This window comes from Vombatus ursinus, unplaced genomic scaffold (assembly GCF_900497805.2).
Source record: "Vombatus ursinus unplaced genomic scaffold, bare-nosed wombat genome assembly UNPS02005236.1, whole genome shotgun sequence".
NCBI classification, from domain to species: Eukaryota; Metazoa; Chordata; class Mammalia; order Diprotodontia; family Vombatidae; genus Vombatus; species Vombatus ursinus.
The window spans coordinates 3,423,840-3,445,818 of NW_020945014.1; the positions used below are offsets into that span (position 1 = coordinate 3,423,840).

The 21,979-nt window shown below is 40.1% G+C and overlaps 1 protein-coding gene across 1 annotated transcript in view; it reads left to right on the forward strand.

Annotated features, from left to right (window-relative positions):
• The first annotated feature begins 6,279 nt into the window (after positions 1 to 6,279).
• The window catches only part of MROH5 (maestro heat like repeat family member 5), a 101,563-nt gene continuing 85,863 nt past the window's right edge, over positions 6,280 to 21,979 (forward strand). The window contains exons 1-5 of the mRNA XM_027845115.1: positions 6,280 to 6,382; positions 9,765 to 9,910; positions 12,805 to 12,933; positions 16,821 to 16,980; positions 20,696 to 20,748. Of these exons, the coding sequence (XP_027700916.1) occupies positions 6,280 to 6,382; positions 9,765 to 9,910; positions 12,805 to 12,933; positions 16,821 to 16,980; positions 20,696 to 20,748 (591 nt within the window). The remainder of the gene's footprint in view (positions 6,383 to 9,764; positions 9,911 to 12,804; positions 12,934 to 16,820; positions 16,981 to 20,695; positions 20,749 to 21,979) is intronic.

Genomic DNA, 21,979 nt, shown 5'->3' on the forward strand with positions numbered 1-21,979 from the left:
CCTTACTATTACAAAAAGGATTGCTATAAATATTTTGATATATGTGAGACCTTCCCCTCTCCTTAAGGGACATACAACAGTGGTAACACTGAGTCAGAGGGTATGAATAGTCTGGTAACTTTTCTAGCACAATTACAAATTGTTTTCAAGAATCATTAGACTTTGCAGTTCCACAACAGCACATTAATAATAAGTAACATTTATATAGTACCTATCACATGGCAGGCACTGTGCTAAGCACTTTACAAATATTATCTGATTTGGTCCTCACAACAATCCTGGGAAGTAGGTGTTGTTATTATTTCCATTTTACAGATGATGAAACTGATGGTAAGTGACTTGCCCAAGGCCACAAATCTTGTAAGTATCTGAGGCTGAATTTGAATTTGGGTCTCCCTTACTCCTGGCCTAGGACTCTATCCACTGTGTCACCTAGCTGCTCCTATACAGTTTTAATGGTTGGTGAAAACCTACAATTTGACAAGTGCTATTTTACAATATAATTTTAGGTCTGATGATATACTACTACTTTTAATTCATGCTTTTTTTCTCTTATTTCCTTTGAGATTCTTGACCACTTTGTTTATCCAAATAAATTTTATCTAGTTCTCTAAAAAGTAGCACTCTTGTACTTTGATTATCATAAAAATAAACATGTTAATTAATTTAGGTGTGCAACACCTAAATTTTGTTACATTGGCATAGCTCAACCATGAGCAGTGAATGTCTCTCTAATTATCTTGTCTACTTTTATTTCTGTAAAGAATTTTTTCAGTTGTATTTATTACAAAGGTATCAAAGATAGATACACGTATTATATATGTAGTATATGTGTGTATTTGAGATTTGCATGCATTATTTTTTGTTTATTTTGAATTGTATTTTTCTCTATATCTAAGGTAGTGAGGTGGTACAGTGGAGAGAGCTGGGTTCTTTTAAATTAAGAAAAGATGAGTCTAAATCTAACCTCAGACACTTACTAAATAAGTGAACCTAGACAAGTCACTTAATCTCCATGTGCCTCTAATTCCTCTGGCATAAAATGAGGATGATAATAGTGCCTGGTTTCCAGGGTTGTTGTAAGGACCAAATGAGGTAATATTTGTAAAAAGCTTAGCACAGTACCTGGTACGTAGTAGGTGCTTAAAAAGTGATTGTTTTCCTTTCTTCTTTCTGGGTGTTGTTAGTAATATAAAAGAAGGCTGATTTTGTATCCTATTAGTGTGATTATTGTTTTGATTACCCTTTCCATTGAAACTCTGAGATTCTCTACGTAAACCACCATATTGTCTGCCAGTAAGAACAATTTTGCCTCCTCTACAAGGCACTTGACCTTGGAAACTAATACTAGAGAGGCCTGTCTGCAGTCTCCCTGAGTCCATGTATCAAGGCAGAAGTGGAACAGCAGAAACACTAAGCCGCAACTACTGCCCACTTTCAGTGATTCATTGTTGTTGCGGTTCAGTCATTCAGTTGTGTCTGACTATTCATGACTCCATGGACTGTAACTGGCCAATACCGTCCATAGCATTTTCTTGGCAAAGAATGTTTTGCCATTTCCTTTTCCAGTGTCTAGTGATTCTCCTGGACACAAATGACACTGCCAAAAGGAACCTAAAACATGTCATTAGAGATTTCAAAGTTCTGAGCATGAACCAAAAGATCCTTGGTTTGCAGGTGGTTGGTATATTCATCACTGGCTTAGCCTGAAGAACAGCGAACATAGAGGACATGTAACAGCTCCTTCAAGTATTTGACGAGTTGTCATGTGAAATAAAAGTGTTGGACTTTTTCTTTTCAGTCTCAGGAAGCAGAAGTAAAAGCAATGGGTCAAAAGTGGAAGAGGCTTGTTGTCAGGAAAAACTTCCTACTCATTGGAACAATCCCAAAGTGAAGTCAGCTATTCAAGAAGTAGAGTGCTCTCTCTCTCTCTCTCTCTCTCTCTCTCTCTCTCTCTCTCTCTCTCTCTCTAAGGGAAGGCTAGATGATGGGAACATCATGGAGGAAGGCATTCTCAGTCTGGGTGAATTGGACTAAATGACTTCTGAGGTTTCTTTCTATTTGAAGTTCAGTGTTTCTGTGATTTTGACTTGAATAAAAAGCATAGATAACATGAAAATTTAATAATGATAGTTAACAGATTGGATGACAATCAAGAAGGATAATGGGTGGCTAGAATGATGGCCTGAAGGTTATAAGATGAAATTTAATAAATTTAAATTCTTATACTTGGTTGTGAAAAAGCAATTATAAAAGTACAGGATGGAAGGAGAAGGTTAGACATCTCCCCCCATGAAAAATATCTGGAAGTCTTCACAACTGGAGTCAACAGTGGAAGCCAAAAAAAAAAAGTGAATGCAATCTTAGGATTTGTTAAGAGAGGTCTAGTGTCAAAAACAGTTACTGTGCTTCTCCCTTGCCCTGGTTTGACCTCATTTGGAGTGTTGCATCCATTTATGAGTCCCATATTTTAGGACAGAGTGTCTGGAGCAGTCCAGAGGAGGAAAACAGATGATAAGAGGACCAACTGAGGGACCTATGGAAGTTTATCCTGGAGAAGAGTAGGTTTGCAAAGGACCAAGTATTTATGGTCAAGGTCATAAAATATATGAGTTACTTATTGTTGCTGCTGTCATTCAATCATTCAGTCATACCCAACTCTTTGTGACCCTATGGACCATACTCTGTATGACGTTTTCTTTTGCAAAGATATTGGAGTATGATTTACCATTTCCTTATCCAATGGATTAAGGCAAACAAAGGTTAAATGATTTTTCCAGGGTGTCTTAAACTAATACAATTTAGAATCACTGAATCTTAGAACCAGAAGGAAACTAAGAGCAACACCTCTCCATCAATCTCCCTCCCTCCTCCTCCACAAAAGAGTGCCCTTTAAAGCGTTGCTAACTGTCTAGGTTAGGTGTCTAATATACTAACCTATTTAAACATGGGCATCGAGGTGGCCCATTGGATAGACAGGTAAGCTTAGAGTCAGAAAGAACTGAGTTGGAATCCTGCCTTAGGCATTTACTAGATATGTGACCTTTGGGCAAGTCACTTAACCTCTTCCAGCCTCAGTTTCCTCATCTGGAAAATAGGGATAATAAAAGCACCTACCACATCTTGTTGTAACAATCAGATGAAATAATCTTTGTAAACTTTATAGTGTTATATAACTTCTAGCTGTCATTATTATTATCACCATCATCATTATTATCTTTAGTGTCAAGAAACCTACTATATCACAAGTCCATCAATTGAATAGCATGAATGTTTCATTAATAATTTATAGGGTTTAGAGGCTGCCAATATTCCATGCCTGACCATAAATTTCATCATAGCAGAACCTGAAATTAGGAGATCATTGAGGGGATCTCTTCAAAGAGAGAGCCAACTTCTCAATCATCACAACCAGTACCACACAAAGATCATTGGACTTAGCATCAGAATATCTTGGTTCAAATTCTGGCTTTGGCACCTGACTTAGCTGTTGAACAAATCACTTAACTTCTCTGAGACTCAGGCTCCTTCTTTGTTAAATGAACAATAATTAAATCATGTGTCTATAGATTCAGGGCTGCAAGGAGACGTAGAGGTCATTGAGTCCAACCCCTTAATTTTAGGGACAAGGAGACTGAGACCCAGAGAGGTTGGTTAAGTGATTTGTGTAAGGTCAAATATCTGGTAGACGTCAGAGGCAGGATTCAAACCCACATTACCCTGACTCCAGGTGCAGCATTTTATGCACTATGCTAAGCAGTGTCTCTTGCGTTCCTCACGATAGTCTTGTAAGGAAAGGAACTTTGTAAACCAAAGTGCTAGCAAAATTCAAGTAATTATTACTATCATTGAGCAAAGGTTAAGGGAGACCTTTCCCAAAGCTTTAGCCAATGGGCAACCCTTGAACTGGCCTCTTCTGTTGTTTGTCCCCACTCTCATGAAGATTTCAACCACTGGGACAATACTTTCTAACTACAAGGAGTTGAGCTCAGTCATGGAGGTCCCATAAGTGACTCTCTGGCCCAATCTATAAAATACATAATGGTGTTTGTGTTAGTGGGACAGTAGATATAGTACTGTGTCTAGATCAGGAAGACCTGAATTCACATCCAACTAAAGACATGTACTAGCTATTTGACCCTAGGCAAGCCATTTAACCTCAGTTCACTTATTTGTAAAATGGGGATAATAGTAGCACCTACTTCCCAAGGTTATTTTGATCGAATGTGCTAATATTTGTAAAGTGCTTAGTGCCATGCCTGGCAAATAGCAGGTGCTTAATAAATATTTGTTCTCTCCCGTTCCCCCAGCCGCTCAGATTCCATCCTGGCAATACTAGTCCTTGAGCTATTGCCCAGAATTTCCAACCTCAAGGGAATGCTTACATGCCGTGAAAGCCTCCTGAGGCATACACAGCAGCCAAAGCCACACACAATACCAAACTCCAGAGACCGGGGAACAGCCCAAGACAGGATCAGTTTCTTGGACCTTTCCCACACACAATCTTGGCATTGAAAGAGACCTCAAAGGAGGATCACAAGATCACAGGTGTAGAGCTTAGATGGACCTTAGAGGCCATTTATGCCAGTCCCCTCATTTTACAGATGAGCAACCTGAAGAATCCCACAAGGGTAAGCAATTTGCCCAGAATCCTAAAAGGTAGTGAGAGAAAGCTGAAGTTTGAACTTGGTCCTTTGGCCCTATATCCAACTTCTCTTTCTACTGTGCCAAGTGTCAAGACCAACTCATACCTGAATAGAAATATCTCTGCAACATATACAAGTGATCATTTTGTATTAACTTGAAGACTCCCAGTGATAAGAAACTCACTACCTCCCAAAGTAAATTGTCCCCTTTTGGAATACCTCTACTGCTAGGAAGTTTTCCCACATTTTGAGCTGAATCATGTCCCTCCCCTTCATTGCTCGCTCTTTTTCTCTCTGGCAGGTCCAAGTGGAACAAGTTAAATACTTCTTCTCCATAACTGTTTTTCTAATGATTGGAGACAGCTACTGAGCCCTCCTAAGTCTCTTCTTCTCAAGGCTAAACAGCAGATTTCACTTGTCAATGCCCTTCCTAAAATCCGTTGTCCAGAACTGTAGTAATAGCACCCGACATTGGGTCTGAGCATGGCAGGGTTTGCCATGCCCTTCAGTGTGTCACACATTGAACCGGCAGAATTTCATCAAGTTGAGTCAGCCTCATCATAAATATAGTACACCAGCTCTGAATGCCAGTTCTATAATGCTTGACGTTTTGCAGGGTGCTTTCCTCATAATAACCCTATGAGGCTGGCAAGACAAGTATTATAGTCATAGTATAGATCATCAAACTCAGTCTCAAAAAGTTAAGTAACTTCTAGCTAAGGCTCGGAGTTAGGATTTGTATCCCAGACATAGTTTCTTTTTTAAATAAAGTTTTATTGATGGCTTTTGTTCTTACATTACCATACTTTTTAATGTATCTTTCTCCTCCCATCCTATCCCAAAGAGTCATCCTACATAATAAATGTATAAAGAAAGAAAGAATAGGTGGGGGGAGGGAGGAGTTTTGAAAACAAAACAACATATTTTTTAAAAGTCTTGTATTATTTGCATTATCCCATACCCATGATTACCCAGTTCTGCAAAGGAGCAGAAGGAGGCGCTTTCTTGTAACTCTTTGGGGCCAAGCTCAGTCATTACAATTTTGCTGCATTTCACTTTGGCTGATTATGTTGTTCTTCCCATGTATTTGGAATTAGTCATAATCTATATAGCTTTCCTGGGTTTGCTTATTTTACTTTGTATCAGTTCATGTAAGTATTCCCATGCTTCTCTGCATTTGTCACATTCATTGTTTCTTTGTTTAGTAATTACCCAGTGGACCAGGGTCTACTTTGTTTCCAGTTCTTTACTATCACTAAAAGCATTTTTATGAATATTTTAGTAGAGGCAGCAAGGGTGGCGGCTTTCTTTTTGTCATTGACCTTCTTGAGGTATATGCCTAGCAGTGGGATCTCTGGGGTACCCAGGCCACCAACTCCAAGGGTAATGCTGCTTCTGTATATGTCGCTTCCTTTCAAAAATGGCTTCCCTTAAAATAGGAGCAAGAGAAGCTCCTGATGGCCTATCATTGATGCCTAGCCTAGATGTGTTCTGCCACCCCTGTTCATGATGCTAACATACCCACTGCTCTGCTTTCTACTTCAGATTATCTTCCCTCTTCCCTTCAAAGTGGAAAACACCCAACAGAAAACCTAGTAAACCCATCCATAAAGATTTCATCTGTGGGGAAGGTATGGTCAAACCCACCAGCATCTCACTGAAAAAGTCCAAGAGCAGTCAGGTAGCTTTTGTACCACAAGACCACAAAATATTCATGGAGGAAGCATACAATTCAGGTGAGCCTGGAATCTTGATATCTTCTATCATCCCCCCCCCACACACACACACACACGGGATATAGTAACAGAGTGGGAGAGACTATACCAACCTCAGTTCTAAGTCATCCTCAGGGAGTGAGGGACCCCAGGGATATGAAGGGAAGAGAGCTAATTTCCAATTTAACCACTTGGCGCAAGCAATGTAAAGTGGCACTGAGGGGCAAGCAGATGGGTGCTAAGACCAACTCTGATGGAGAGAAGACCCAAATATTAACTTCAGAGGCAGAGACCTGGGATATTACCTCATGGTAAGAAATACAGAGATCGCATAGAAGAAGAGTGGGGTGAGTTGTGGAAGGCAGGACCTCAACACACTATGAAGCTATCGTTGGGAAGGCTGTTACCTGAGAAGGAGCAAAGGGTGATTGGAAAGTTGCCTAATAGAAACTATTCTCTCTAAATTTCAGTGCTTTCAAAGCCACTGTCACCCCCTTCTAGTTACAACTTTAGTAAAGGGTCCAAGTGCTCCTTAGGATTTATGAAAGGGCTCAGGACACCTGAGAGAAAGTGAGGGGCCTGGGCCCTTCTTATGGAATGTGAAGTACCTGGAGTATCTCTTGCAGATGTGAGAGCCATGCCTAATCCGAAAGGTTAATGATACCCAGGGAAAATGGTACTATATATCCACCCACTCCCCATCCCATTCAGATGAAAACCCAGAGCACCCAGAGCACTCTTAAAAGAGGAAAAAAAATTCCTAAAAAGTAGCCCAAGGGGCATGCGGAGAGGAGAGTTGTGGTATTGGTAGTTCTCTAGAAATTGGTCTTATACATTTGAGCCTCATCTATCTCCTCATCTACCCCAACTCCAATCACTTCCCAAAGTAAGACCTGGGCCTGTCATCTCTAGCCTCTATACCTGAGACTCAGGTTGGGTTCTGTAACTTCTCATCTTTTTATTTCCTCCCCGGAGTTGAAGTTAGGAGCAGCTAAATGGTACAGTGTCAGAGTCACAACTACCTCCCAGGGTTGTTGTGAGAACCAAATGAGATAATAATTGTAAAGCGCTTAGCATAGTGCCTGGCAATTATTGTTATTATTATTATGCAACAGATAATAATAATGATAACAGTAACAACAAAAACAAGAATAAATATCTGACATCTATGATTCATTTCACAAAACGTTATAACTAGGGGGAACCTTAGCAGTCCAGAGGTTCCCAAACTTATTTGACCTACTGCCCCCTTTTCAAAAAAAATTTACTCAGTACCTCCTTGGAAATCTACTTTCTTTAACCCTTTAATGTTTTTTTAATTTGCATCATTTCAAAAATATATAAAATATATTTTAAATGATGCATCTTAAATTTAATAATTTATTATAAATTTGTGGGTTTTCCCTACATTGAAATTTTGATGACTCAATATTGCATCATGTAACTGTATAGTATTATATTACAAATAAGTCATTACACACACGTATTCCTGCCAATGTATGCTAGATTTCCCAACAATGCACAATACACTTGCCTGCCAACACTTGCTTGTTAAGACCTGTCAATGGACTTGACCAACAATTGGTTATTACTTGTGTTTTGTGTGTTTATTTGGAAAATAATGCAATCACTATGACTTTAAGTCTGTTACACAACAAATGAAATGTGTACAAATGATTTTCAAATTTTTTTTATCTTCTTTCATTATGTTTCCATCCCTTCCCCTTATTTTTGTTCAATGCTCTCCAATTGTATCTGAGGCCATTGCCACCCCCCTGGATCATTCCAACACCCCCCGGGGGTGATATCACACACTTTGGGAACCTCTCTGGTCCAACCCATCCCTGAGCAAGAATCCTCTCTAATTATCTCTATATTATTCCAGACAAGTGATCATACCTAGTCTTGGCTTAAAAACTCCCACTGTTGAGGAAACTCACTACTTCTAGAGATTATCCATTCTACTTTCTCATTGTTCAGAAGTGGTTCCCTACATTGAACTTAAATTTACATCTTCCACCTATCAGAGTTCTGTCCTCTGAGGCCAAGAAGACATTGATACAGGATATCTCATTCGTTCTTTCTCTGTGTGTGTGTGTGTTAAAATCACAGTCATTCTTTATTATTCCCATAAATAAATTTCTATATGCTCCATGGAACTCATATACTGCAAATACACAGGTCTATATCCATAGGGCCCCCTTGAGGGAGGAGGAGGAGAGGCCAGAGGATAGATAATCCTTTTGCAAGGTCTTAATTTTTAGGTTTGTCATTTGATCTTTAAGGAAAGGTGAATTAAGTCATGTAACCTTATCATGTAACCTCATGTTACAAATGAGGAAACTGATTTCTTTAGGACATACTACCTGGAATATTGGTCAATAACTAGTTTTGAGTTACTTTTGGGGTAGGTCACTGGGCCCAGCATGCTCTCCAACCCTCTTTCCTATGGTCATTCAATTCATCAATGAGCAGGAGGCTGAGCACCTCCTACAGGCCCAAGCATAGTAAGGGAGCCTCTGGTTGAACAATCACTCACAATATGGAAGAGTGAGAGAATGCCAGACAGACAGCTCTGAGTGAATAACAGCTGCTTTAACTTCTAAGCCTGGAGGGGAACTGGGAAATCAGGAAAGTATAGTTCAAGGAGCTCTTAATTATAGGGGTTAGAAGATCTGGGTTCTAGTCTCAGCACTAGCTCACTATGTGACCTCAAGCAAATCACTTCTCTGTGTATCAGTTTCTTCATCTATGAAAAGAGAACATTGAACTATGGTCTGTGCTAGCTTTAAGAATCTAACTATAAAACAGGGTACAATAGTATCCCATTATGGGTATAGGCCATAATTTGTTTAGTCATTCCCCAACTGAGGGGCACTCCCTTACTTTCCAGGTCTTTGTCACCAAAAAAAAAAGTGCTCCTATAAAAATATTTTTATACATATGGGTCCTTTTGCTCTTTCTTTGACAGGTATAAGCCTAGTAATGGTTTAGTTGGGTAAAATGGATAGACTTAAGATCTCCAAACAATGCACGGATTCAGGGTGCAGAATGAGACGTGCATTTTTGGACATGGCCAATGTGGGAATTTGTTTTGCTTTGCTATGAATATTAGTTAGGAGGGTTTTATTTCTTTTTCTTTCTTTTTGGGAAGAAGAGGGGAGAAGGGAGATAAAATAAACACTTGTTAATTTTTTTAAAAGAACAAAATGTAATTTTTAAAAATGGCAGGGCAGAAAGGGACATGTCTAGAGAGAGACACAAACTCAGTTCTCAGAGTGTAAAAGAGGATCACCTAAGTTAGCATCAATGATAAGATACCAAGTGCTCAGAGTCAGCTAGCTATCCCTACCCATGTTGCATCATAACCCTGTTCCTTTCCATCCTGTCTTGTCCATTTCAGCCATCTGTTTTAAGCTTCTCCAGGACTTGGGGAGTTCTGACATCCCCCAAGTGAAAATGGTAACCAAGAAACTCAACAATATGGCTAAAATAGAGCAGAACATGGTACTAGAGACCATCAACGATTACTTCATGGACAACTTAGAGGTAGGAACATTGAAAATGAGTCATTTTAAGAGATGCATCTTGGCCAAGAAGAAAGAGCTCCAGGCTTGGAAAATCAAGAGAGACCTAGATAGTACTCATACCTTTACCATAGACTCACTGTATAGCCTTGGGCAAATTTCTTCCCCTTGCCAAGCCTTGGATTCTGTTTCTAAAAAATGAGGGGGTGACCCACCACTTAATCTTTAAGCCTTCCTCAACTAATCATTAATCTGGTTTCATGTCAGCATTTTCACATTGGGAATGAAGCCATGTGCAAGGTATTACGTGGTACATGGCAAAAGCAGGCATAGCCCCTGTTCTCACGTGGTTTATCATCTAGATGAAGGACCTCTAGATGGTGACTCCAGAAATGAGATAATTAGCCTTTGAGTCAGAAGGCCTGGACCAAGTCCTGGCTTCTCATTTATTAGCTGTGTCACCATAAACAAATCATTTCAGTTCTCTTAAGTCTCAGGGTTTGTTTTTTTTCTCCCATCTTTTTAGTGGGCTCTTCTTCCAATGTCCTTAATGTTGGTGCTGTCCATGGTTCTGATATAAGCATTTTTCTCTCTATATTTCTTCCTTAGCAACGTTATTTACATCCCCAGCTTTCATTACCTACTCTGGGCACATGAGTCACAACTCTCCTGTCTCAATACCTTTGCATTGGATGTAGCCCATGCCTTGGAGGCACACCTTCACTTCCATCTCTTTGAATTCCTCATTTCCTTCAAGACTTAACACAGATACATTCTTCTAATGTTTGTTGTTGACTTCTACCTGAAGTCTTTTGTATTCCACTTCTACTACTTTCCACCCAAAACTATCTTGTACATATTTTGCATTTACCTAACATATATACATCTACACACACATATATATACATGTATATGAACATATCATTTCCTTAACCTTAAATTATAAGTTCTTTGAGAGTAGATACAGGTTCTCATTTTGTCTCTGTATCTCTAGAGCCTAGCACAGTGCCTGACATTTTAAGTACTTAATTATCATTGCTTGATCTCTAATGCCTGTCTGTGATTCTCCTTCCACTTGGTATCTCTGATCCTACACTTTTGTTTGCCATCTTTGCCTGTTTATCACACTATCACCCAAAATTTAACCTGTCTCAACTATACTCCTATATCAAACTGAAAAATGTTTCCTTCTCACTCATCCTTTAAATTACAACTCAAAGGCCGCCTCCTCCAGGAAGATTTCCCTGATCCTCTGCTTTGATAATGACTTTCCCCCTCAGACCTTGTGTAGCTTTCTGTTTTATAACTATTCAATACAATTTGGAATAGTTTGTTTATGGATTCAAGGAAGAGACGTACATATGACTTATTCTCAGAGAATTGATCTAACAAGTCTGCTATTAATATCCAACAAAGGATATATTGAGGACATGCACATTTCTGTGACTTAGTTGTTCTGGGTTCTAGTCTTCTGTCTTGACCCTGGGCTATATCTCAGACACTTACTAGCTGTGTGATTCTGGGCAAGTCACTTAACCTCTGTCTGCCTTGGTTTCCTCAGGTGCAAAATGGAGGTAACAATAGCACGTAGGGTTGGTGGGAGAATCAAAGCAATAATATTTGTAAAGTGCTCAGCACAGTGGCTGGCACATAGTAGATACTTAATAAATGCTTGTTACCTTCCTCCTTATATCATGGCCCATGTAAGTTCAAATAGAAAATGGTCAGGTCTGCTAGGACAAGTCTGGTTTTGAGTTGTCTATTGCTTCTCTCATGCCTGAAGGTGCATTCCTTTATACTTGAGAGCAAACAGTCTATTCAGATGTACTTAATAAATGCATCAATCATAAGCAAGCCAGAGATGACTAGCTGCCCAGGATGGTTCAATTTATTTGATGCTTAAGGTTGCTCCTTAATGCATTCACCATTTACTCTGGCTCATTCTGTTGACTTGTCACCACTTCTCTCTCTCTCTCTCTCTCTCTCTCTCTCTCTCTCTCTCTCTCTCTCTCTCTCTGTCCATATATATATATATATATATACACACATATACATATATGTATATATATGTATATATATATAATCTGTCTCTATCTCTCAACATGAGCATCATGTATGATTAGCCTGTGTCCCATGTCTTGTGTAACCTGTGGCCCAGTGCCTCATACTCTAGGTTTCTACATACCTTGTTCTGTCTTGGGAGCTTCTTAAAATGCACTCTTTGCCTTATTTGTCCCCAATCAGAGTAGCCTCTAGAAATCTCTATAACTCATGGGTAGGTCTCAAAAATGGGTGAAAGGTCATTCAGGCACTGTGTAAGCATCCAGTTAACAATGTATTTCAGCCACAGAACTACTTTTAATTCCATACTACAGAAAATGTAGCAGCAAACTAAAGGATTCATAATAACCAATAGTCATTATAATTCTCCTTCCCTCTCCAGTACTACTCTAAGAGTTTGGAACTCCCCAAAAGGAATTTGTTGCTTGGGTTCACTAGAGAAGACAGAGACTACAAGTTGTAGATAAATTTCTAATGTTCTAAGCCCTCTAGAAAAAGTTTGCTTCCTCTACCAATGAAACCACATGTCCAGACTACTAATGACAACAAATTATTCCATATCATCTTAAACTTATTATTCCAAGTTTACAGATGAAAAAAGTTAGATTTCAATCACAAATATCAGACCTAGAATTCAGACACATGTCTCTTGATCAAATCTAGCACTATTTTTAATAAATTACAATGGTGGGCATGTCTAACCAGTGGGAGAGAAGTTTGGAGCAGGAGCCTTCCCCAGAGACCTACAAATCTTACCCAGGAAGGCAGTTGTTGAAGTTTAGGGTCATTTACAATCTCCCCCTTGTCAAGTCACATTTCTGGTCCTTAGTGACTTTCTCTCTGTGTCACCTACAGCTTTCTGCCAAGCATAGATACCGATTATTCCAGATCCTTGAGTGCATCATCCTCGAGGCTCCGCAAATCCAGGAAGACTGGGGAGAAAGATGTATTGGGCTTGCTTTGGAAAACATGACCAAGACCACGGTAAGGACCTTTTCTGTAAGAGGTTTAACCTGGGACCTTTGAAGGCAGAAAGCCTCCCCTCCATCTAAAATACACTAACACACAGTCATTCACATACATACATACTTATGCTCACATACACATATGCACATGCACACACACACACATACACACACACACACACACACACTCACACAACTGGACTCATAATCAGTAGACCTGGGCTGAAATTCATTTATTAAGCACCTACTATATGTTTAACATGGCTCTTAGGATGTGAAGTTTAAATAAGAAACAGTCTATTCTCAAGTAGCCTACAGTCTATGATACCCACCGTTACATGATAAATATATTCTAAGTGAAGTCCCAAGAGGAAGACTGTGACTAAAGGGCAACAATGAAGGAAGGTTTTCAACTTCTTGGCTTTTAAATGACTTTGAACAGGTAACCTCACCTCTCTGAGCCTCAGTTTCCAGAACCAGTAAAATGGGATCATGAGACCTACACTACATACCTCATTAGGATACTTGAGGGAATGGGCCTGTAAACTTTAAAGCCCTTTAGAAATATGAGGTAACCTAGGCAAGGAAGGGGTGGGTTACTGTAACAAAGAGAATGTTCTCTCTTTCCTGCTGCCTACATTGGTAATGGAGTCTTGCAACAAAAGCCCATGGCTACATACACCCAGTTATGAATAATGGCCAATCTCTTCCACTTCAGCTCATATTGTTAGAAAGTTCTTCCTTTTATTGAGTCTCCTGTAACTTCTCCTGTAACTCCTGTAAGCCTCTGGGTTTGTTTCCTTTGGGAATCAAGAACAAATCTAATCCTCTTTCCACATTACAATCCTTCAGATATTCAAAGTAAGGGCTTGTGTCAAATGAAATGTCTAGTTATATGCCCCCAAAGCTGGTCTTCCTCACTTCACTATTTCTTTCAGTGACATCACTGTTTACTCAGACTGCCATAGTGGAAATCCTAAAAATTCTATCACTGACCCTACTCCCTCATTTCCCATATCTATTTAGTCACCAAGTTCTGCCATCTCTCTCTCCCATATCCCTTCTTCCTCATTATTCCCTTTGTCACCATCTGGTACAAGCATGGACTATTCTACAATAGCTTCCCAGCAGGCCTTCCCATCTCCACCTCCTTTATTTCCGTTACCTCCAGTTTGTCCTTCATATGCTGCCAGATTAAATTTATTGGTCATGTCACTCTCCTGCTCAAAAACTTTTGGAAGCCCCTTTTGCTGTAGAGGAAATCCCAAACACACTTTAGCCTGACATTCAAGGCTTTCCACAATCTGGTACCCTACCTTTCCAGACTGATGTCATAACTCTCTTCTTTCCCCATACCCTGTGGTCTGGTTCACTGGAGCACCCTTTGGCCCCTAAATGCAATGCACTTTCTCATTTCTGTACCTTTGCTCAGATTATTCTCAGCCTTTGCAATGAATTTGCCCTTCACTGCACCTATTGAAATCCCACCCCTGCATCAAAAACCAGGGCAGATGTCAACTTGAGGGAAGCCTTCTCTAGCTAGTTAACAACCTTCCTCTGCTGCCTCAGAGCTTGGATAGCACTTTGAACCTTTCAAATGCACCTGTCATGTATTAATTTGCAGTGTTATACCCTCCATCATACAGTTAGCTCCATGAAAAGAAGGAATATGTCCTATCTAAGTTTTGTATCTCCTGTAGTATCTAACATACTACTCTACACAGTAGGAGTTTAATAAATATTTTTGCTTAAATAATTCTAACTATTCCTTACATCGAGAAATAATGCTTGGCAGCTTACAAATTACCTGCACACACACACACACACACACACACACACACACACTCAATTAACACTCACAAATGTGCTATGAATTTGGTAGCATAGAAATGACTATCCCCATTTTACCAATGAAGAAATTGAGGGTCCAAAGATAACGACTTGTTTAAAGTCACATACCAGTAGTAACAATAGCAGTAGCAGTAGTAGTAGTAGTAGTAGTATATAATAATAATAGTAGTAATATTAGTAGTAGGTATGCTAGGTAGTGTAGTGGATAGAGTTCCAGGCCAAGAAGACTGATATTCCCGAGTTCAAATCCAGCCTCAGACACTTACTAACTGTGTGACCCTGAGCAAGTCACTTAACATGATTTGCCTCAGTTTCCTCATCTGTAAAATGAGGTGGAGAAGGAAATGGCAAACCATTTGCCAAGAAAACCCCAAATGTGATCATGAAAAGTTAAACAGAACTGAAATGACTGAACAAGAAATAATAGTAGTAATAGTAATTAGTAATAATGGTATTATCTAATAATAGTAATATTAGTAATAATTATAATCATTCACATTACTAGATACTTTTTTAAGGTTGACAAAACATTTTCCATACCACAGTCTTGTAAGAGATATAGGATAAGTATTAATATTCCTACTTTACAGAAGAGGAGGCCGAGTCTCAAAGACGTAAAAAGTAAAATGACTCCCACATCATTCCATGACCAACAAATGTGTCAGAATCAAGATATCAATGAATGTTCTCTGACTCCAGGGCACTATATAGGGTCCTTTCCACTACACTGCAGCTATCCTAGAAGTAAGTGAACTCCAGATCCAGGCCTATGCAAGAAACTCTTTCCTGGCCAGTGTTCTTCCCACAATGCCACCCTAGCTCTCTCTACTGAGACAGTTCAATGCCTTCCTTGAATTTGGATGCAGATTAAGATGATGGAGAAACCTCTGTCCATGGCTAGCCTCAGAAAGCAGTGAGACCAAATAGCTACTTCATTCATACCAATAATGTACCCCAGGAAGCATTCTTGAGGAAGGGATTTCACCTTTACAGGCTTCAGTTTTCCCATCTGTACAATGGTAATGAAAGCATGTGTGTGTGTTATGTGTGTATATATCGTCCAGACCTTTGCATGAGCATTGGGAAACTTCTGATGAGGAAATTATCTCTACAAGACAGAATTCTCTCTACATCTATTCTGCAACTTATCATCTTAGAAAGGTAGTTATGACACTGAAACTCTAAATGACATGCCCACAGTCACACAGCCAGTATATGTCAGAAACATGAGATGCACAACTGGGTCCTCTGACTCCAAGTCTATGCCATAGTGTCCTTTGGATAAGGATTATATCATAGTGATAATATATCATTTCTATCTCATAGAATTCCTCTGTTTTTGAATAATCATAATAACAATAGCTAACATTTATATACAGCCTACTATGTGCCAGGCATTGTGCTAAGTGCTTTACAAATATCATCTCATTTGATCCTTATAATAACTCTGGGAGGTAGATCCTGTTATTATCCCTACTTTATAGATGAAGAAGCTGAGGCAGTCAGAAGTTAAGTGACTTGGTCAAGGTCACATAGCTAGTAAGTACCTGAGACTGAATCTGAACTCAGGTTTTCCTAACTCCAAGCCTGGCATTCTGCCTACTGTGTCCCCTGGTTATCTTCATGGCACCCTTAAAGGTTGCTCAAATACCCCATTCTACCCAAAGCTTTTGCTGTTTCCCCCAGCTGCCAGTAATGCCCTCTTTCCTCAATAAGCCCATTATATGTGATTACTTTATATTTATTTTGCATTTGTTCTGTGTATATTTCTATATGTGCATGTTGTCTCTGTCCTTAGAATGCAAACTTCCCGTGGGCAGGGACTCTTTTACTTTTCTCTTTGTGTCTCCAGAGCCTGGTCCAGTGGCCTGGCACATAGTAGGCACTTGATAAATATTTGTTGATTGATTACTGAGATGTGTGTACTATACAGATAGCACATATAAAACACTATGTATGCTGTTAGATGCTCAGTGACTATCATTTGACTCATCAGACTTCTGCCCCACATGCTCGTCTTAATCAGGTTTTCCCCCTCCCCCTCTGTTGCTCTAGGAACTAGAAGATATTTATCAGGATGCTGCCAGCAACGTGCTCTTGGCTATGTGCAAACACTCTTGGAATCTAGTATTCAGCAAGATCGAGGAAGATTTCCTAACTGGCATTTTCCCCCATCGCAGCCTTCTCTATGTGCTGGGCATCATCTCTACCAATGGTTTGGTTCTTCCTATGTGACTTTAGTGGTCCCCAATGTTTGGTGTTCAGTTCACAGGGTGGCAGGTCTAAAAGACAGGATCAAGAATGCTCCTATTTGATGTTCACACTGTCAACCACCCTCTGCAGAATTACAGCCAATTATAGCAGCTAGGTGGCACAGTGGATAGAAGACTGGGCATGGGGTCAGGAAAACCTGAGTTCAAATCTGGTCTCACTTACTGTGTGACCCTGAGCCAGTCATACAACTGCTGTCTGCCTCAATTTATTCAACTGTAAAATGGGGATAATAATACCTACTTCCCAGGATTGTTTTGAGGATCAAAGGAGATAATTGTAAAGTGCTTATTATAGTGCCTGTCACAGAGTAAGTGCTATATAAATGGTAGCTGTTAGTGGATTAGATAAAGGAGTGGTGATAAATAGGAAAGAGACAAAGACAAACTTGTGTGAATGGGAGGATAGTGATACCTCAGAAAAGATAAAAAAAAAAGTTTGGAGGAGGGGTGGGCTTGGGGGGGAGTTAATTAATTCCATTTTGGACCTGTTGAGTTCGAGATGTTGATGGAGCATTAATTAGGTGGTGTCGATCTGGAATCAGGCAGTGGAAGGCTGGAGTTAGGGAGGATAAATAAGGTTAAATATATAGATTTGGGAATCACCTGCTCTGGAAGCTAATAAAATCTTCAAGAAAATAAATATAAAGGAGAGAAGGCTCAGGACGGAATCTTGGGGGACAACCATACTTAGATGGCAAGAAATGGCTGAAGAATCAGAAAAGTAGAAGATTGAGAAAAAAATGTTCAGGGAGGTAGGAAGACCAGGAGGAAGTAATGTCACAAGCTAAGGGAGAAGAGAGTGTCCAAAGGAAGGGAATAGTCATCAGTGTCACAGACTACAGAGAGACAAGTCAAGGAGATGGGATGACTAAGAAAAGGCCATTGGGCTTAGCAGTTAAAGCACTGGTACCCTTGGTGAAGAATAGTTCCAGTACATAGGCAGAACCCAGATTGAAAAAAGAACTAAGGAGTGAGTGGTAGGGCAGTGGAGACTGAAAGTGTAAGAAATTCTTTACAAGAATCTGACATTGAAAGGGAAGAGGGAGATCTAGAGTGGTAGCTTGAGGTGATGGCAGGGTCAAGTGAAGGGTATTTTTAAGGATGGAATAGCCCCAACAATATTCATAGGCAGTAAGGAAGGAGCCAGTAAATATATGAGGAAAATGGAGAGAGAGGTAGAGAAGAGGAGAGGAGGAGAGAGGACAGGACAGGAGAAGAGAGAGGAGAAGAGGAAAGGGGAAGGGAGGGGAGGGTAGAGGAGAATAAGAAGGCTGCTAGGTGCTGTGCTAAGTGCTTTATAAATATTACCTCATTCATAAATATTATCTCATATCTCAGAAGAATTGAGGGTATATGAATAGAGGGGCTAGCCTTGGAAAAGAGAAGGACCACTTCTTTGCTTAGAGGGGTAAGGGAGAAAGAGGATGGATGAAAATGTTGAGAGGTTTAGAAGTATGGAGTAGAGATGAGGAAATGTGTGATTGATGGTCTCTATTTTCTTTAAGTGAGAAACCAAGGCCATCTGCTGAGAGGTAGAGAAGTGAGAGTGACATTGGAGGTTTAAGGAGAAAAGGAGGAGTTTTGGACCAGCTGTGGAAAGGAGTGGGGCAAGCAAACAAGTACAAATGGTTTTCTTTATGTCAATGAGGGTCCCATTGGGATTCAATAACTTGGATGCATAATGGATGCAATCAATGAAGGAGCAGATGTGGCAGCATAAAGGGTTATTAAGGGTGATTAAGGGTTCATGACAGCAAGGGGGTGGGGGATGATGAATGGCAGGGAGGACAAGAGGACAAATGGAGTCAAGATTGCAGGACAACATGAAGTTGAACTGGTCAACTCTAGAGTCAAAGCTGCAAAGGGAATAAATGAGGCCAGGAACAGATGTGGTAAACTAGAGGAATGGAGGATTTGGCAGCAAAGGATAGATTTAGAAGGAGGGTGGAGAACTCTAGAATGAAGGAGAGAGGCAAGGTGGCACAGTATATTAGAGGAATGGACTTGAGTCTGAAAACTATGGTTTGGATCCCGTCTTGGATGCAAACCACCCATGTGACCCTGGGCAAAACATAGGTTTGGATCTTTTCTAGGACCCATACTAGTTGTAAGACCTTGAGCAAGTGACTTAACCTTACTCAGCCTCATTTTCTTGCTCTGTTAAGTGGGAATAATGATAGTAGCATTTACCTCACATAATTTACGGAACTCTCAAAACACTATGTAAACAGTGCTATTGTTATTTATTAATGATGAAACTCAGATTCCAAAGCATACAGTGCAGGGAAGGCAGAAGAGAGGGATTACAGTGTGATAAAGTCAAAGGTGATACAGTAATAAGACTATGGGGAGAGATAGATAGGGATAGGAGAATTTTACCTGTGGAGATATAGTAACCCTGATGGGCAGGGATTTAGAAGGGAGTGAAATGTAAAAATTTGATAACATAACTGGAAAAATAACAACTGATGGAGCCTTTTTCCAGTATCCTTTGATGCTAGAGGACAGCACTGATACAAGTGTTTTCCTCTCTAAACATGGGAGCTTAGGGTTTGGAGAAGTAGTTGGTACCAAAGGCCTAAGTCTCCATGAACCATACTGGGGCTCACACTCTAGCTATATCTCAGCATGCTAGAAGGTACACTCAACAGAAATCTTCCACTTGGAGCATGCTCTTTGGCAGTCCTATCATTTGTGACCCTGGTCCCTTTGGCATTTGATCTGATAACTAAAGCCCTAGTTAGGAGAGCATTTGACCTTTGTCCCAGCCTTTCCAGTACCAGGCACAGTTGCCATCCTCTAGATTAGCTTCCGGTTTGTCCCTGCTAAAATGTGGCACCCAGAACAAGCAATATAATCCTCCACGAGTTCATAAAATGTAGTCCAACTCCTACCTAAAGCATGGACATCCTCTACAAGAAACATCTATAGCTCTATTTGATTATTTCCAATCTCCAGGAATTCACTCCTTTGGACTCTCTCCCCATACTGTCATGGGAGTGCAGACTCCTTGGGTGGAATCTTTGCCACTGAAGCACCATGTCTGCTGCCAGAGTCAAACTGGAAAAAGAGAATAGACACTCCAAGGCACAGATTGGGCAATGGAATTTGTTGTTCCATCAACTACATGATCTAACTCCCCTACTAGACTGAAAGCTGCATGAGGGCAGGAACCATATATTCTTTCTTTTGGCTATCTCCTTCCAATGTCAATCACAGATACTAGGCAGTTAGGTGATATTATGGATAGAATACTAGACTTGGACTCAAGAAGATCTGAGTTAAAATCTTGCATCAGACACTTAACAGCTGTGTGACCCTGAACAAGTCACTTACTCTCCCTCAACCTCAGTGTCCTCATAGGTAAAATGGGAATAATAATAGCACCCACCTCTGAAGATCACTGTGAGAAAGAATTAAATGAGATAATATCTGTAAAGTGCTTTGCAAACCTTAGAGTGCTATATAAATACTAGCTACTATCATGATTGCACATAGTACAGAAAGTACTAAACAAATGGTTACTGAATGCATGGAGGGAGGGATGGACGGATAATCGGAGGGATGGATGAGTATCAGGAAAAATGGGGACCAATCTACGGCAGGTCTAAACCCTGGCTCAGTCCTCACTGCGTCTTTTCTGTCTTTCTGCAACAGATAAACTACTTACTCCCACACAGAGAGATCACTGGCAAGAACAGCTGATTCAGGTATGAAAAACTGGCCACATATCAAGCTGAATGGCTAATAATGTCAATAATAATAATTAATACTTCTTTAGCATTCTAATGGTGTTTCAAACTACTTTCTTCACAACACCCTGTGAGAGTGTTGCATGTATTATAGCCATTTTACAGAGGAGGCTCAGAGTGGTGACATGCTCATACAGATAACAACAGCAACAACAATAACTAGCATTTATATAGTGCTAAGGTTTACAAAGCATTTGACAATATTATCTCAATTGATCCTCAAAACAACTCCTATTTCATAGATGTGGAAACTAAGGCTGAGGGAGATTTAGCTAGCCCAAGATCTCACAGCTATAAATGACTGATTTTTACTCAAGTCTCCCTGACTTCAGAAGCTGTGCTCTACCCACTGTGCCACCGAGCTACCTCAGAGATGAAACTTGGACTCTGGTCTCTCTGACACCAAATCCAGAGCTCTTTCTGATACTTCATGATGCAAATAGTCTCCTAGAAAGCCCATCATCCACAGCTCCATGGGTCAGAGACAAATGGCAATTGTGCATTGACTTTGAGGGTCTATGGAAGGTAAAGGATGATTTTCTGACCTTCAGAGGCCAAGGACCTAGAAATTACCTACTGTGAAGTATGTGATGCTTTCAAATCTCTACCCTGGTGAACTTGGTCAGTGCAAAAGTCTGCTTTGTGAATATGAAGCAGCTAGGTGCCACTGTGGATAGAGCATTGAACTTGGAATCAGGAAGACCTGAGTTCCAATCCTACTCAGAAACTTGTTAACTATGTGACCTTAGGCAAATCACTGAACTCCGATGTGCTTCAGTTTCCTAATGAGGGAATAATATCAGCACCTGCCTCCCAGGCTGATTGTGAGGATCAAATGAGTTAATATGTAAAGCATTTTTCAAACCTTCAAGATTGGTACATGGGGATATGAGAGTAGAGGATAAAATCTGCAAGAGTAAGAAGTGGCTGAATAAAGGCCTGGAGTTTAAGGAGAGTGCTTAGCAGAGTTTTGAAAGAGAGAGGAGTTGTGGTTCAACAGAAAGTATGATGGATTTGAGACCAGAAGAGCTGAGTTCAAATTTTGGCTGGGGAGCTCTCTCCCTCTCTCTGAACCAAAGTTTCTCCATTTATAAAGTGATGTCGTTGGACTAGATAACTTCCGAGCTCTCTTCTAGCTTTCTATCCTTTAAACACGAAAGCCTATGAAGCATGACATGAGATTTGGTAG